Source organism: Lonchura striata, chromosome 2 (genome assembly GCF_050655825.1).
Source record: "Lonchura striata isolate lonStrDom1 chromosome 2, ASM5065582v1, whole genome shotgun sequence".
NCBI lineage: Eukaryota > Metazoa > Chordata > Aves > Passeriformes > Estrildidae > Lonchura > Lonchura striata.
This window is the reverse complement of record NC_140704.1, coordinates 24,817,394-24,836,095: the sequence shown is the minus strand read 5'-3', so window position 1 is coordinate 24,836,095 and position 18,702 is coordinate 24,817,394. Positions and strand designations below refer to the sequence as shown.

Sequence of the window (18,702 nt, the reverse complement as noted above, 5' to 3'; positions counted from 1 at the left end):
CTTTTATTCATTATTTAGCTTTCTATTTGTATGAAATGCTGTAGCAGTTCAAGGCATTACGCTTTGATGTTGTTTATTGGTACAACACAGTGTTGTTTATTCGCATCTGCTTTCAGATGAAGTCAGAATAGGACAAAACAATGAGCAAATATTGTATCAATTGTGGTAACAAATTAACAAATAGAGAAATGCACAATTCAAGCTCCTTTCACCTCCTGCAAAGACCCGCTCTGCGTTATAAAGCACATGTAAATCAAAAAGACCAGGATTCCAGTTAAAACACAACAGAACAAAAAAAAACAGGTGTGCTGACTCAAAAGGAGACTGGACTTGCACATCACTCAAGTACATTCACAGCAGAACGGCTACAGAGGAATAAATACTGCCTGTGCTACAATGAAAGGATAAAGGCAGAGGATGAAATGACTTGCAGGGGCAATCTAGCACTCCACAGGAAGCTGGAAAGAGAGGGGAGAGCCCTTCTCACCTTTCGCTCCAGGCTGTCCTCCCCATCAGTCGAACTGATGCTGTCGTACAGCCGCGTTCTGGAAGGCCTCTGCCGCTTGTTCTTCACCGAGAGCTGAGCTCGAGTCTTCAGTGCTTTGGAGTCCAGTCTCTCTGTTTCTGGAACTGCTTCATTGAAATCTGTATGGAAATGTCATTTGAAACTGTTTAGCAGAAGTATGTTTCATTATTTTTTCCTAAGAAAAGGAATTGTACAAACAATTGCAAGCACATGCACTTTGCACAGAATCATAGAATACTTTAGAAAAGATACATTTTACTTGTACCTGTACCTTTGTAACTCCTATAGTACCCCCAGAAAAAGTTATTTGCATAAACAAGTTTAGCTGTACAGATGCAGCAAGGGCATAGCAAAAAATTAAGAATATTTAAGAATTCAACTAAGTATTCCCACTGTTACACAGATGACCACACAAACCCAGCTGTACCAGCCCCAAAAGTAGATCCACTTAGACTCCCTCAGAGGGAGCTGCATCTGCTTGGCCTGCAGAGTTCTCCTCCACCAGGGCACAAACATCATTGTACGATACATGAAAACAGCAGAAGTATTTATTATAAAATAATGGAATAATGAAACCATCTTACTAGCCTGGCTTCAAAGACACCTGATTCCTGAATGTCCTATGAGCAAAGTACAGTGAACACTTCATATATGACTTGCCTCTACAGCTAAAACTAACATAGCTGTACTTGTCTTAGTTATCAACCATCCACTCAAATGAAATCTGAGTATTGCAGCAAATTTAACATTTTTCAAAGCTGCAGTGACTAAGACTAAAAACATTTTGCATTTTATACTAGAAAAAGAATAGATTCTTTGGTTTTAACAAGTAGAATAGATAATGGTTTTAACAATTTTTTTCAACCCTCACTGCAAAACCCAAACCATAATCCATTAGATACATTTACTTGTCTATATACTGCATTCAGAATACACTAATAAATTAAAATATGGTCTTACAGATATTTTTGATTTTCTTCTATGTATAAGAGTTAAATTTTACTTCACATGATACTCCAGGATAATTAGCATTGTCTGACTTGCAATGATGCTTCTGTCCTAAGTACTCCACAGGAAAACTACACATAGCTTGAACTTCTTGTATTTGTTCTTTCAGGTATACAGACTTCTATACATCCCTTCATTTCACTGCTGACATTATGCAAACTATAAACATAGGACTACAAATGGTATTTACAGAAGTGCTCATATGGGCCTTCTAAAAGGAAAAGACCATCTGGCCTGGAACTTCCTACTTCCTCCACCCCATCTTGCCCTGCTTTGTTGCAGTGGAACTGGGCTGCTGTCAGATGGTCTCTGCCCCAGCCACACGTGCTGCCACCCCCAGTCCCAGCTACCTCTTCTGCAGAGAGAGGCTGGCCCTCAGCTCCCAGCACAAACCCACAACCTCACATGATGCTGCAGTAATCTCCCAGCCCACTGGGGTGTCTGGAAAATTCTTACATAAAGGTCATAATAGTTCTTGTTTCACTCTCAGAGTCAATGTAATGAGACTTTCCTTCACCAGACGTTCAACCACTTGACTCCAACGTTCTTCCATCTGAACTATTTCAGTACCACTCTGAAGCAGGAAAGAGCTCGCCTGTACTCCCACTGTTTTTCCATTAGACAGGCTGAAAGAATTTAAAATATCCTTCTGTGAACTAATGCATCCCTGGGTACCCAAAGACACCCAGAAAGCAGAGACATAAAGTGGCTTGAATGGGAACTTGCACAGAGATGTCGAAGTCTGAGACTGTCAAAGTTGGCCTCAGCATTGAACTGTTTAGATTTCAAACCACTGACTCCTGCCAGTAAACAGCTTGATTGTCTACTGCAGACACAGCTCATGATCACTAAACCAGAAGGCTACAGTATACTGCTGCACTCTCAGAACAAACCACATATTCGAAAAGGAAACACAATCCATAGCCTAGTATTCCCTGGCAAAGCAAAGGAGGAATGATGTGGGACATGGTAGTTTTGATTTTCTGTTTTTAACTTCCACTGATGTTACTGGCAGCCCCTTAAGCCCAGTGTGAGGTTATGTTACAGCCTGAGGAGTCGTGCAGTCTTGGCAGTATGCTGAACACAGCCAGAGCACTGGCAGTGTCAGCAACAGTTTTACTCAAATGTTTGCATCCATCAGGTTGCATCCATTGCTTCTTCTCAAGTCTCCAACCATGCAAGAATGTAATAAACACCTCAGATCACACAGAAAAAACCCCATACTTGATACAATTTTAATTAAAATATTGTATTTTTACAATTTTTTAATGGAAAACAGACCTGCAAATCTCTGGACAAAATTCTGGGATGTGGCTGTCTACATGCAGTCCTACCCCATGAACCCAATGCAGAGGCTTGATCAAGAAGCATGTGTTATACTTGCCAAAGATGAGCCAGAAAAGAGACTGGAGCACCTGTGTGAATGTCACAAAGGCAGTGTGCACAATCCACAGCACCAGAGGGACTCTACTCATCTCCAGCTGTCCATTGTGGACAACTCCCTTGCTCCTCTGTAAACATCCATGGGTTGATGTCAAGTTCTTTTCTTAAAAGTTTTAAACAAGAGTGGTCCAGAGACAAGGCTCTTTGCAGAGCAAGTATCACTGCGTTATAGTCTGATACAGACCTCAGCAAATGACACAGAATTTGCTGGAAAAGGTATATGGAAGTCAAAGAGTGCTGCAGCATATTTAAAGATGTTCTTATTTTAAAAATGAAGGCCTCTTGTTAAAACCACAAATGAAGCCTGAAATCTAAGGTCTAACTATGCAGCTTTTGCTTTCAAAAAATCACTGTCGATTACTAATTTTTCCTAGCAAATAATTTGTGTTTGTATTCATGTGGTTAAACTTGGGTGTATAAATTTAGAGATCATCTAGTCTAACACTCAAAAATAATTAACACTGGAAATATTTCTCCAGGAAAACATTTTTGGAATGAAAAAAGGCAGCCCTTTGAAAATTTTCATGCAAATGCATTGATTAAAAAACATAATTTTTAAGCACTGACATGCAGATTTTTAATACTGTGCTAAGAACTTCCAACTTGTTAGAATGAATTTTAAAATTTTTCTTTTCTTTAACATGTACAAATTCCTGGATTTTAGCTCTTGAGCCATAGATGTGTGTTGACATTGTTACAACAGTACATGTAAGCATCATTTTTCTAAGTCAAGTGAAGAAAACATAGTTTCTTCTCCTGAAACAAACTACTAGAAGGATTTGTGTTAACACCACTGCTAAGTATTAAGTGTTTTATAACACTTAATGAGTCTCTATGGCAGAAATACAGACCGTCTTGTCATCCTGGGTGCTTTTCTGAACTTCAGAGATTTCATTAAAACAGAAAAAAACAGATCTGTGAAGATTTGTGGAAACCAATTGCACAAGGTCTGCATATCACTTAATACCATTTCAGCAGGATTAGCTCTTTTTTATACACATAACTTGTTAAAAATGTAGTTAAAATTAATTTGTTTATAAGGCAACATTGTTGGAGTCCACACATGAAATGACTGCCAAAATATGAATTTTAATAAAACACCTCTGTGCTTGCTAGAACTTAAATTACTGCATAATGTATTGCTTTTTTTCAACAGAGAAATAAATAATATGAGAGTTTCTAGGAATCCTGGGCTGCATCAAAAGCAGGGTGCCCAGTAGGTCAAAGGAGATTCTGCCCCTGTGCTCTCATGGGACCCCACCTGGAGTGCTGCATCCAGCTCTGGGACTCCCAGCTAAGAAGGACATGGAACTGTTGGATCAAATCCAGAGGAAGACCATAATATTGATAAGGGGACTGGAACACCCCGCCCACCATAAAGACAGGCTGAGAAAGTTGGGGCTGTTCAGCCTGGAAATGAGAAGGTTGTGCAGAGAGCTCACAGAAACCTTCCAGCATCTGAAGGGGCCTCACAGGGAAGCCAGAGAGGGACTCTGTCAGGAACTCCAGTGACAAGGAGTAATGGCTCAAACTGAAAGAAGGGACATTTAGTTTAGATATGGGGAAGGAATTCTTTACTGTGAGGGTGGTGAGACACTGGAGCAGGTTGCCCAGAGAAGCTCTGGCTGCCCCATCCATGGAGGTGTTCAAGGCCAGGTCAGAGGCAGCTTTGAGCAACCTGGTCTAGTGAAAGGTGTCCCTGTCCATGGCAGGGGGATTGGAACTAAATGGTCTTTAAGTACTTCCAACCCAAACCATTCTATGATTCTATGATTCATAGGAGTTGCGGTTTGGTTCAAACAAACCTTGACTTAAGCCATCCAGGCAGGTCACTTGCTTAGTATCTAGATTTTCCACTGGATCTCCTCTAGAAACTTCTCCAAAAGATGTCTGCCTTTCAAAAATGTTGTTGTTATTGTTAACCTGGCTTCCATTTTGCTTCATTAGCCTGAAAACTTCTGCTTCCAAGTCTTGTATCTGAAAGAAATACGACACAGTATTACCAACAATATTCACCCCAATATACCCCCTCCATTAGAGATGTTGTTCTTCCAGAATATCACACAGAATTGTCTCATTCTTCAAATATAAGAGTAAATGCTACTCACACGAGCTTGTAAGCCTTGAACCTCTACAAGGTGTGCTTTCTCTAAATCTTCTATTTTCTTTCGTTCAGCTTCCTGGCGTTTGATGAAGTCAAGCTCTCTTAGGGGAAAAAAAAAGGATGTATTTGCTGTCATCAAAGCAATCAGAGTGAAAAAAAAATGTTTTGCTACTCATCAGAAAAATCTGTCCTTACCAAATAATTTATCACTCACTTAGTAAGAACAATGAAACTGCAATCAGGATAAAACCCTAAGCAATTAGTCTAAGTGAATATGCTAAGGATATAAAAATGGCAAGAACAACTTATCTGGAAAAAAAAATCTCAGTTCTCACTAATAATCAAAACTGTTAAACTGGTATCTTTTTGTAATATGTGTTTATAACAAAACCAACATAGCTTAGTTTATGTTGCTCTATCTTGTAGGACATAGAGCAAAGTCTCTTATTTTATTAGAGTATGATTGTCCTTATTCACAGAATGGACAACCTCTAAGTTTGCAGGTATAAATTTAATTTTCTAAAGGAAATATGTTATGTCAGTAAAGGAGTCTTTAAAAACAACTGACTAGATCTTTTACTAATATAAAGCAGAATGTCAATAGAAAGCTATCCAAATTCTTTCTAGTGACTTGCCTTATCTCTTCTTTTTATTTTGAATAAAAAGAATAGCAAAGACATTTGTGACAGAAAGCACACAGGATGCAAACTAGTTTTGGAACAGTCACGAAATTCCAAAATAGGTAATGATATTTTGATAATCTAACCCCCTTTTTAATGGGACAGTATATTCATTTCTGCAATCCCTATTATCACTTGACATTGCTGTATGTCTTTGATTATTCCTCTTTAAATAAGTGTATTTCAGCAGAAAATGAAATAACTGCTGCTGCAAAAAAAAAAAAAAAAAAAGAAAAAAAGTAATTTGGGGAATGGAAGCTGTTATAGAAATGTAAGATATTATTCTTGCTAGCCACCAGGGAGAGGGAACCACATGAAACAGAGGGGGCCAGGAAATCATCAGTTAGCTCAATTCAGCTCAAATATTCTTGGCATCTACAAGAAGAAGAAAAATAAAATGTAAAATGTAACAAAACAGTATTCTTTTTGATGTTACATAAGTACACATCAGGAGTGAATCCAGCTGATACAGTACCCATATAAATTGCTGCAAACTTTGCTAATCAAATGCTTTACTGTGATTACTCTTAGTTGTTTGCAATTACATCAAGCTATGTCCTAATTCTGAAACATACCAACCTGGAATATTACAGACTAGGTCTTTATTTAGGTAAAGTATGACTACAGCTTCCATACTGGCATTTTTCCATAGCAGAAAGAGTCCATGCTTTTCATTAATAAAAAAGTGGAAAACAGTGTTTACCTTACAGGTGTTTAACAGTGGGTTTCATATTTTGAAATATATCACATACATGTTTTCTAACTGGCCATTAAATCATTTGCTGAGCCTGGTGTAGCTGCTTACTTTTGCTGAAAATCCTTGATTAATTTCTTTGCCTTGTTATATTTCTTCTCCAGAGCCTGATACTGGCTTTGCGTCTCCTTGAGGTGCTCATTCACTGTGTGACACAGGGTTTGTGCCTCAATCCAATAACTCTCTAATTTCATCATCCTTTCCTTATTCTCCTCAATGTTCTGCTGGAGTTGGGTCTTCTCCAATTCCCACCTCACCTTCTCATTCTCAGCAGCCTGCAGCTGAACAAAGGAGTGGAGATGCAGTCCATAAAAAGCTGCAAAGTGCAGCCTAATAGTTCAGGATTAATTCAAACAACACAAATTGAGAGAATCAGTAAATCAGCAACTATGATAGCAATATGCTAGCAGTGGGAAGAGTATTCCAGGACAAAGAAAACAGGCTGATACATGTATTATTCTTCCTCATAAAACCAAGAAGAGTTTTTGCTCAGTGTTCCAGTGCAGCCTCTATGCTTCTCTGGGTTATACTAACCTATTTGACTGGCTGACATTTAAAAATGTCAATAGTGCAGTACTCAGGCAAACTGCAGGGTAAATCAGCCAGCACATGGGATGCATTTTGCTTTGTGCACGTGACTCAGGTGCTATAAAGCATTCACACACTTTCAGAAAATGATGGCATTTCTTGTTTTGGGAAGGAGGAATTTGATTTCCAGATTTTTTTGTTTTGCTTTAGTGTTCTCATTTGCTAACTGAAGCTATCTGCAGGTTTCAGTGTTTGGTGCTGGATAAGGGTAGGGTTATACAGCATTTTGTGGGATTTAGCCCTTATAATTTAGTAAACAAAAAATGCCTTAACATCCCTGTTTATTTATCAAGAGTTCTTAATTTGCTCTAGGCAGTTCTGCTAGCATTATGGATTATACACACCAAAAAAATTAACTTGTTTGCTGTTTTATTAGTAATATACCTAAATTAGACACATTTTCTTCAACTCTATTGAAACAATGAGGTAAAAAGGTCCAACACTAAAAGGCACATTAACCCTAATTTTGCAAATGGATTTACAGAGAGGAATGTTTACACCCACACATTGATGCCATCAAGTCAATAAGCCTCGGCACAGTCCCAAAGGATCGACTGTGTGGCTCCAATTGCTAGATTGGAACTGAAAAGCAGAGGAAGAAAAGATTTCTTACTTTCTGGACTGAGACAGGACAAGAAAAATTGTCCTCACAGAAAACAGTTGCACTCTGAATTTTTTTAAACAGTAATTTATGCAGATTCAATAAACACTATGCAAAATACAAAATAATAGTGAGTGCAAATGCTGCTGGAAAGAAATAATAATCTTAAATCTTTTCCTGAAGTACAATTTTCTCTTTTTCTTATTTTGTATACTTTATAATGTATGCAGACTCAAAGAGAAGGATGTCATTATAAAATTTAATACTGCTGAACAATTGAATAATCAGTTAGATTCCCATAAATGTTACCCTAGTACAAAAAAAAAACCCAATTGTTTTTATTGTTACAGCAAATTTAATTTATCAACTAGCAACTAATTGTGAGATGTTTTCTTTTAAATGGATCATATTTTCCTTCCTAGACTCTTTTAAAGAGAACTGCAACAATATGAAACAATACTTTTTCTTCTGTGAATAAAAATAATTTCTATTAAATAGCTTTAAAATAGTCACGTTTTTAAAAAATGTCCATGATGGAAAGTAGCGTAGGGATACTTTAACATCACTGGTAAATAAAAACCTATCAACTTCAACTTGGATATTCAAGACAAATATAATTTTAAAACCAGAAAAAATGCATCAGAATTTTAAAACTAGCAATCTGCAATTTAGTCATTATGATACCCCTTTAAACATATGTTTAGTTGAAGCTACAAAAGTTGGCACTTTCTTTTAATAGCAGCACTTAAGATTTTTACTCGAAACTTGGAATAAAGAATATACACCAAGACAAGATTTAGCAGAGCCTTTAATCAGCCTTTAATAAGGATGGTGACTTCTCCACCCACATAAAGATAATTCTTCAGATCTGATTTTGCATGAAGAAAAAACTATTATGTATTAACCATATATTGATTCTTACCTTTGTCTTCAGCTTCTGAATTTCAGCTTCTGTAACTGCATGTTTGATTTGCAACTAGAATTGAAAACATAAAATAAACAAGTGAAGTCACAGAGAGTACTCTGGTATTTTTAAAGCCTGTGCTGCAAGTTGAATACCTTATTACACAGCAGAAGGCCCCGAAGAGTGCTGCAGTGCAGTAGATTGTAAATTAAAATGTCTAGCTTGCAAAATGACTCAGTCTGTGCAACCTAATTAAAGATAGGATGCCGTCTAACCACACATAATTTCAAATCAGAACATCCAATCTGTTTAGCAAAACCAAATGTCTTATGTTTAAAAAAATTAGATGTTATCCTGCTGGGCTTTGCTCTTGTCTGATGTGAATGTGAAATACATCCCAGTGCTTTAAGTCCCACTGCACTGATTAAAGCAAACACATTACAAATAAGCAAATATGGAAATAAGTGATTTAACAACTCAAGAAGTCAGGAAAACCTTGAGGGAAGATTCCACATTTATTTCATGCAAGAAGAAAGGTAAACTGATGCTATCCTTCACCAATAGCTGAAGTTTCTCTGCACAAGCCAGCTAATCTCAGTTGAGGGCAGTTAAACAGGGAAAGTGTAAATAACAGCAACAGCACTCAAACAACAAAGCGATTGCAAAGCAGATGAACAGCCCAGGCAGTGTGCTAAAGATTGTATTTACATCACCAAGCAGCCACAACAACAGGGGTCTGTACAGGGAAAGGATTGGTGTGGAGGACCAGGCACCCACCTGCACACCTGCTGTGGGATTTCTTCTGTACTAACCTACATTTGTATGTTCCTTTGGAGGGAACAGTCTACCATAGTCTGCTACTCTGATTGTATTAGGCAATGTCCTGAAACACCTTTAGTTTTGCCACAAAGGTCTGGCTCCAGGAACACTCTGAAGTATAAACTGAACCACAGTTCAACAGCATAACCCTAATCTAAATGGAAATGATCATGCACATGTACCCAATACTGGCCTGCACCCCAATCCCTGCTGCTGTACATTTTAAAGCAGGCAGCACAGACAAACTACTGACAGGCCCCAAAACCTCACACTGAATCAGTGACTTGGGTATATTGGGTATGGAGCTGAGGACAAGATCAAAACATGAATTAAAGCCTGAGCCAGCACTGCACTGGAGATAAGGCATCATCCATTATTTATGAATAGAATGAATAGTTATGGAAAAGCATGTTTTACATGCAAGTTACTTCTCTTACAAGACAAACATGAGCTTTTGGGAATAGTTTATGTGAGCTAATAGAGTATATGAGGTCATTGTACTGAACCATAAACTAACAACTCCGGTGAAGCAATGGCTACGTTGTTGAAGAACCAGCTGTTAGCAAGAAAATCTGCAAATAAATCAAAGAAGTTCTTCTGGAAGAGAGGAATAATTTTCAAAGTAATGGAGCTATCACTGAGCTGACCAGTACAAGTATCTCTGAAGAATTCAAAACCAATGTAGAAATTCCTTTTTCATGAAGTCTCTTGAATGCCACTTCTTGTGGCATAGGAAATGCACACTCTCAGATAGTTTGGTTTGCAAAACAGTCTTAATTAATCTATTGAATAAACCTAGTCCTTTAAGGTGGAGAAGTCCTGAATTTATGCTGGAAAGAATAAGGAGACACCGGTTCACTGTTTAGGAATCTTCTTTCCAACACTCATTTCTTGGTCACAGTTTCCAGAGGAGACTGTAAGAAGTCCTAGTCTCCACAATCATCTGTTACTTATGTTCACTTTTTGACTTTGCACTGAAAAGTGTTACGATTCTTCCTGTGCCCAGTGAAAGGAGATTTCATTTCAAACAAAACCAGGCACTGACTACAGCTGCTTGCAGAGACACAGGTAACCCATGGATCACAGGGGAGCAGGGCTACTGCTCCAGGATGGAGAGGTGCCAGTGCAGCTGGGAGCAGGGCACCTGGCAGCCCTGGAGCTGGTGCAATGGCAAGAAGCTGCCAGTGAAGCTACTGCACCTAGCAGGCCAGGAAGATGAGAAGGACACACACCTTTTTATATATATATTAGAGGAAAAAAAGGAGATACTTCAATTAGCATTTGCATGAGGTTACTTGCAAGTTTTGAGCTCAGTCATTCCAACCGCTGATCTACAATTTTCAGAGACTGAGAACTGGTTTTTCTCCCCATTGCATTCTTGTTAATAGTGACAAATTATTAAAGAACTGTCTCAAAACATCATGGTGCTTATAAAATGCCCAACCTTTGCTTAGTTCTGCTACACTGTTCTGGGATGAGATAAAATCAGGGGAATAATGGATGAGCTAGATTTTCCCTTTTTCAAACTTCATGATGACACCAAAAAGCCAAGACTCAAAGCCTTAGGCTACCTGCTGACAGTCCACACCCATCTCTTCTGAAACCCCACAAATCCATACGGAGCACTTAAAGAGCTTATTATTACATACAAATAAACTCCAAATTGTTGCATAAATAACAAGCTGCTCAGGTACAGATGGTTTTTAACAGTTATTTTTGTGCTCTCTGTTACTGAGTTTAAAAAAATGAGTACTGAGTACCCAGTCAAATCATTGAATCAGTACATGGTACAGCAGATCCCACTGAGGAAAAGAAAGAAGACACTTTTCTGCTTAACAGAAAAATGTGTAAAAAAAAGAACGAATTATGCTTGTAGAATAGATGAGAAATGCTAACACATTTATAGGTTAGACTAAACAACAGGCAAGGTCAATTATTTGGCAAGAAAATCTGGACTCCATAGCTAACATTTTTTAAGCAAGTTTGCTAACAGGGGACCAGAAATCTTTATTCCATGTCCTACTTAATGCCAGACAAATTCTTGGCAGATACTATTTTTTTGTTTTGTTTTGGTTTTTTTTTTTTTGGCTTTTAAGTCAATATAAAATTGTGAAAGCTTCACTTCAACAAAGACATTTTGAGTAATTTTTGGCACATTTCCTATTCAAGTATGTCTTGAAAAGCTGATTAATTTTCTACAAAACAATAAAACCTGTTATAAAAGGTAACTTTTAGAGAAAATGGACTGAATTCATCAAGACTGCAAAAGGTAGAATGGGATGAAAGTCTAGAAAATGCTAAAATATCAGGAGTACACTGCGAAGGAAAGTATGCAATAGAATCTAATAATTACCATGACAATTTTTACCTAATCAATATATATTTTTGCATATAATGATCATCCATTCTTCATATATTTAATTAAAATATGAAATAGTGAATTCTTACATAAATGTCCCTTCTCCCCACAGATCTTGTCTCTCTTCAATCATCACAGCTAAAAGAAAATTTCTAGCTCTCTCTCGAAGCAGTTAAGAAAAATCAGTCCTGTATTTCCTGCTTTACAGCCAGGAAAACAAGACTTTCAAAAGTACAGTGATTCACCCAGGAATGCCCATCTCTCTTCTGACTTTCATTCCAAAAGCAAGGCATTTTAAATAAGAGTGCTCGCAGAGTATGGGAACATGATTTCTGTTGCGAAGACTGAATTCAACTAATTAGGTCAAACTATTATGCTTAAAGATTATGTCCTACCCATTTGCCTAATACTTCCATTAATCTCTGGAGTAAGAAAAAGAAAGAACAGTTATTCTTTAAATACAATTCCAGAAAACACTGTGTGGGCTTGTGCAGTGTGATCATGAACAAGTCCTCCAGTGTTGAAAGGATTCAGGGCAAATACCAAGAAAAATACATGCACTCACTCGACATCAGCCAACAAAACGCAGCTGTGTACTCTTGGAGACAATCCGTGAAACAAAAGTGGTGTGCTCAGAACAGCAGTAACTGCGTGGGCTGCTCAAAGAGCCCACTCTTAGGCAGGAGCATTTAATGTTTTCTTCTCAGGCTCTCATCTACACTTACACTCAAGGATCCCAAAGTACCTTCATCTAGCCTCTAAAACAGCGTTTTAAGGCCATTACAGAAGACAGGTCTGCAAATAACTTCAAATCAGTCTGGACAAGCTCAAGTATGGCAATAGTTCAAGTATATGGAAACTGTATTCAAGCACAGATTCAAAGGTAGTTTATTCAAAGGTGAGTTTCTTGCCCATCAGTGCACAGCCTTGGAAAACTTGCTGGCACGCAGAGGACAGTAGCATCTTCCCACTGCTTTGAGACTGTATTCTATGTATGATGCAAAGTATTAGAAAATGAAATAAAATGTTCTGCTAATTTGTGTAAGAGTATGAAACTCAAAATATGGAGTGAGAAAATAATTTAGTGTACAAAACTTGCAGGAACCAACAATGAATAAAAGTAGGCATCCAATGGTAACAAGGGTTATCATCAGAAAAGGGAAAGATTGGTTGCTCATTGACTGATTACTCTCCACACATGACTCTCATTAGCAGGTAACAACAATATATTTATGCAAGATAAAAGATCTGGTTTGAGTGAAGGCAAGAAGATAAGTGGTGAAGGATAAAAAGGCAGTCCTGGTATTTTAAAATTCCTATGTGGGCCCAGGTTCTGCTGCTTAAATCTCCCATGAGGTTTTGGCTACTTTCCACCCTTCCATCTTCCTGTGTTTAAAAAAAAAACCCCAACAAGTTCTTCACTGCCATCACTTAGCCCATTACTGTAAGCTTAGGTATATCCATTGTTTCATATCTTTATTTGCATGAGAATTCAGGAAAGTTTAAAAAGATGCCACATCAAAGCATATAGCCTAAAATACAGAAGAAATGTCCCTCCATACTTTGGTATGTGAAATTATATTAATTCAATGACCACAATGAACACCACAGTTAGTACAGGTGGATACTATACTCTCTAACCATAAACTTGGTATGGTTTTGGTAAAATACCATCTTGAAGTATGGCTGCTTCCCCAATAGAGCATCTTTCTAAATACATAGTCAAACAGATGACATGGCTGTACACTGATGAGTCACTGTGTAATGGCATAGGATGAGTTTCACATTTATTGTTTGCTTTTCCCAATCACCAAAGCAAACCAAAGCAAACCAAGCCAAAAAAAACCAACCCCAAACCACAGCACCCTGCTAGTGATGAATTAACTTGCACTTTTTCTATGTGGTCAAACTAGGTGCTGAGGCAGAGTAACTTCTATATTGAAAAGTAAATTTATAAATTGCCCTCATCAATACAACAGTCACCTGAAAGCTGATGCCAAAATATCTCCAAAGGCCTGTTCTACTTCTGTCAAGCAGAAATTTTTGACTAATTTCAAAGTACTAAGCATAAAAGAAGCTAAAAATCATTCCAGTTTTCAAGAGAAAAAACCCAAGCAGTGAGATAATTAGAAATCTGGTTCAGTGATGTATGTCAGTAGTATTTTCTGATGTATAACTTACTTCTTTGAATTTGTGAGCAAGTTTGCTGGTGTCCACATCACTGGGGGAGAACATGTCATCATTTTCAGGGAGATCGAACACTTCAATAGCCATGTCACCTCCTGGAAGGACAGGTCCCATGTCTTCATCTTCTTCATCTGTAGCATATTCCCCTGTCTTAATTTTATAGCATTTAAGAAATTCCAGTTATCCTCTTATTATGCAGAGACTATTCAAAGTGTAATTAACATACTGTGCAATCACAGCATTCTGCATACACAAAAGGTTATCTTTGTCGTTAGCTATAATCCCAGTACTGGTGAATTCTACCAGAAAAAATATAACTCCACAGTAGTATTTCAGTACATTAAGAGAGAAGAGAAAACAGTGTCTTAAAGCACTAATAACTCAGTTCTCGAGCATTACTGGCTCTGTATTTTGAAGTTCAATCCTTTTCCAAGTGAGACCTATTTTCCACTGGAAGAACTCTCCAAATTTATTTCAGATTTAACAGTGAATCTTTTCTAAACAGGAAAAACACAGAATGCAACAAACAGGGTCTTGCTTAGTCGTTAGTAAAGTCATCTGGATGAAGTAATTCTCCAGTGATGTTCCATGTTGAATTTGAAAATTCACTAGTTTGTTCTTTATAAACAAATTAACAATAGAGAAAAGTCACACCCACGCAGAAAGACAAGAGTAGGAAAAAGAAACCAAGTGTCAGAGTCAAACAAGTTCAGGGTCTGAAGCCAGAGTTTATTCAATTTTCAACCTGAATAAGGAGCTGCTATGAACTAGTTTGGAACAATAAATGTGGGTGTTTCTTGTGTTGGTAAACCATGAGGTGTAAACAATTCGCTGACAAAACAGGATTTTGAAAAATCGTAAGCTGCAATCAGTATCTCAAGAACAACAAAAAAACACAAACAAAAACAAAAAACAAACTAACAAAAAACCAAAACCAAAACCAAACAAAACAACAATATTGCAGAGAAAAAGCTTGCAGTATTGAACCCCAAGCTGCCTACTCAGTCTTTTGCACACATATCTGTGCTCATCTCTCCCCATCCCTAAGGGGAATGGTACCACCTTGCTCCTGCAGGGCTCCCTCTGGAACTGGAGTACAGCGTGCACAGATCACAAACAGTGCTGGCTTGCAGATGACTATGCAAACACATTATAAAGCAAACACTTCCCTCAGGACCACATCTGGATTTATAAGGCCTGGGACTAAATAAATACATGGAAAAGGAAGGGCGGGGGGACCAGTGCAGTCTTTTTCATGTTTATGCAGTAACACCACCAAAATTTTGACAAAACTATTCAAAGTTTTTCTTCACGAGCTTTCTGTTTCTGAGATGAAGAAACATAATACTATTATCAGAAGTATATTCCCTATACTGCTAAAATGTTCTATTAGTGTAATTTTTTGACAAAAGGACTTTTCAAAACAAGAGGTAAGAACTCAGATGTTTGAACAACAGTTCAAACCTCAACTTCCTACCTTAATTCAGTTTCTCTGCTGTTGTTAGGCTTATGTAAATCTCTCTAAAAAGCAGTGTATGCAAGATGTTGACTCTAGGTGCACAGGACATACAGACAGCACACAGAATCATAGAATGGTTTGGGTTAAAAGGAACCTTCAAAGATCATGAAAAACCTACATTCCTCGTTTTTTAAACCACTGAAGTTTTAAAAATCAAAGCCAAAACACATAGAAAGCATAAAATAGTTGAATAAAATTTTATGATGTTGAGAGAACTACTAAAAAGAAAGTCATGAACATGCACATTCATACTTTAAAATAGTCACTGTAAAGTGAGGCACTTTTTTGGTGAGCTATTGCTGCCACTATATATAGTAACATATTCTCCAATGAAATAAACAGTAACCATTTATGTTATATACTTCATGCCTACTAAGCATATATGCCTAAGAATCTCAATAGTCTTCTATAAAAAAAGCTAACAGCTGGTTTTGCTTCTTCTTTCCTTATTTAAGAGAAGCAAAGAATACATAGTCCATCTCACTGGAGTTTTCAGGCATGTAAGCACTATAGCTAAACAAAACAACACCTGAAATTGTCATTCTGTATGTCTAGATCTTATGCACACACACAAAAAATCTTGTGTTACACTACACCTGTAGTAACTTCTGCTTCTATTTTATTGTCCCTGGCTATGTGCAGTAGCTGTCTAAACTGAAAATTTGGCTGCTAACTCTCCTGGCTCTTTCCAGGAGCATGTAATGCCACCTTCACACACTATCAGGGCAACCAGAAGCAGATAGACTAACTCTTAAAATCACACTGAGATTTCAGAGAAATTAATTTTTGTGGGGAAAAAATACTAACAGTCCATGTACTTTCCATTTTGCAGTCATTATCGCTGAAACAAAAAAGGTAATATGCAACTGTAATTTCTACATTAAAAAAAATCCTGGTGGGTCCATCATCAGTGGCAAGGAAATCTTTGTAGCAAGCAAAGAAGAGGCAGAAACAGGATCATTAACCACTAAACTCATGCCCTGCTTATGTAAAACAAAACAGATCTGGCACAGCTACATATGCATTTTAAAGAAATACATTAATACAAAATCCCAATTACATTCACCCATTTTGGCAAAGGAATAAAACAGATTAATTTAGTTAAAACTGATTTCTCCAAAGACTTAAGCTAAGAAAAAGTACTGAATAAAAAAATAAAAATGAACACATATGAAGGAGTAAATTATTGGGGAAAAAATTCAAGAGCAGACAATATTCTACTGGCCTTAGGGGCCAGAGTGTTTGAAGAGGAACGTCAGGCAGCTAAAAATGAACAAAAAGGAATATCTTGTTTCAAATTGTACATAATTAGTGTCAATGAGCACAATCATTTTTGCTTCAATTAATGAAAAAAGTAGCTGTCAAAGCAAAGCACAGCTCCAGTAAACAAGACACCAGGACGACAAGAACACATCACAGAATGCAGAAATAAGTGGGACTTTTGCTTTTGTCTTCAAAATAAAGGGATTTCATCTTACATGAAAAACAAATTACAGGTTGAAAAGAACCAATGCATACATTGAGGAAATATGTATCATAAATTACATGAAACATACTTTCCCTGAGAAAATTTTCTCTTCTGACTTTTGCTGCACATTAAATTACCAGATGGTAGTTGTTCAGACACTGTGCCAGTTAGGCAGAATGTGAAATTCACTATTTTACAAGGAGCAGCAAGGCACAGAAAAGAAGTTGTCTTACTTCAAATAACAAAGCCCTGTGAGGTAAGAGTTGTCATTGTAACTCCCCGAGGTTCCGTGCAATACATTTTGTTTCCTTAGCCAGCAACAGCGCTAACATTTTCAATTCCATAGCCACTGAAAACTTACATGCTCCTGAAGGAAAATCTTAGACCCTTCATTCTGTGTTGGTGAGCAGAATTCTTCCATGTAAAAGCCCTGTTTCTCATTTCAGTAGCACCTAGGGCTTAAGCTCGTCTCATCCAAAGCAATAGCTTCTGATATTAGCCATTCCATTTTGCCATATGCAATCACAGCTAATAGCATGAAATTATCCACATGAGCTGCAATTTTCCACTTCTAAAGGGAAAATGTGTTACTTGCATTGTTTAACTGCCTTAACAGTAAATTTCTGAAATGTGCCTAACACCCTCAACCATAAAGAAGGAGTTGCAGTACCAGCCAGGATAATGCAGACAGACCTTCCCCAAATCACCATAACAAAGGCTGCATCAAGCTACACATTTTGTTCCTGCTGAAACTCTCCCACAATCAGGGAACACCATTTGAAGAACTATAAAAATAACTCAAGCCCATCTCTTCATCTGATTTTTTTTCTTTGATGGCTTGTATTTAATTCTTTCAAAAGAGTGAAGAAAAACATAATGGCACATTATTAATCATTGCTTTTATATGAGTGCATCATGTTAATGATGTTGGAAAAAATGTACTCTGAAAGATTTGGTTAAGCAAATGTATTCTTTGGATGTTGAGACATTCAAGTGCATTGCCACCTTTTTTTTTTTTTTTTTAGCAAGTGTCAAGATTTTCCTCAATGGTTTTAAATGCTGCTTTGCTCTCAGCATGTCTTAATGAGTGAGAATTTAAAATGAAAAAAATATTTGTTTGACTATTAGTGATATTATAAAACATCACTTGCATTAAACTACTTGTCTGTGGCCACAGAGTAAACAGAATCCTGCAATATATTATTCATTTCACATTTTGCATCACCCCATGCAGCCTTCTGGGGAACAGGTCATCTGCTTTATGTGACTTGTCATTTACTGTATAACATGAAGAAGATAATACCAAGTCCAAATCAAAATTCCAAGAAATGTCAGGATTTGACTCACGTGCACAGAACACTATGTTAACACAGGGAATTCAAAAGGTTTCAGTCAAGGATACAGATTCAGATCATACTTCGCACACTAAGCAGGAAATACAAAGACAGTACCTACTTCAAAGCCTTTGAGTTTTATTTTCTGACATGTTGCTACAAATTAAAAGGATGTGGGCTTTTACAAAGCTAGACAAACTGGTGATAAGCAAACTCTGTAGCAGTCTATCTAGAGGCAACACAGCTTTACTGTGATTAGCATGGACTCATGAGGAAATGCCAGTCCTGACCATTGTATGCAATACTTGAGAAATAGCTGATACTACTGGCTCAAGTGCTTGGCTTGTGAGAGCTTAACAACAAATTATGAGCTGATGCACACTTATACTGCTGGTCTTTGCATGGACT

The 18,702-nt window shown here is 37.4% G+C and overlaps 1 protein-coding gene across 6 annotated transcripts in view; it reads right to left on the bottom strand.

The window, feature by feature from the left end:
• Positions 1-18,702, bottom strand: part of PPP1R9A (protein phosphatase 1 regulatory subunit 9A) — a 127,484-nt gene that overhangs the window by 17,014 nt on the left and 91,768 nt on the right. For 5 of the 6 annotated variants that reach the window (XM_021538387.3, XM_021538389.3, XM_021538386.3 and 2 more), the window contains exons 7-12: positions 13,968-14,123; positions 8,627-8,680; positions 6,567-6,796; positions 5,086-5,182; positions 4,783-4,954; positions 488-645 (exon numbers count right to left, since the gene is read on the bottom strand). In XM_021538387.3, coding sequence (XP_021394062.1) covers positions 488-645; positions 4,783-4,954; positions 5,086-5,182; positions 6,567-6,796; positions 8,627-8,680; positions 13,968-14,123 — 867 coding nt within the window. The remainder of the gene's footprint in view (positions 1-487; positions 646-4,782; positions 4,955-5,085; positions 5,183-6,566; positions 6,797-8,626; positions 8,681-13,967; positions 14,124-18,702) is intronic. The other variant, XM_085566652.1, reaches the window with a different exon arrangement.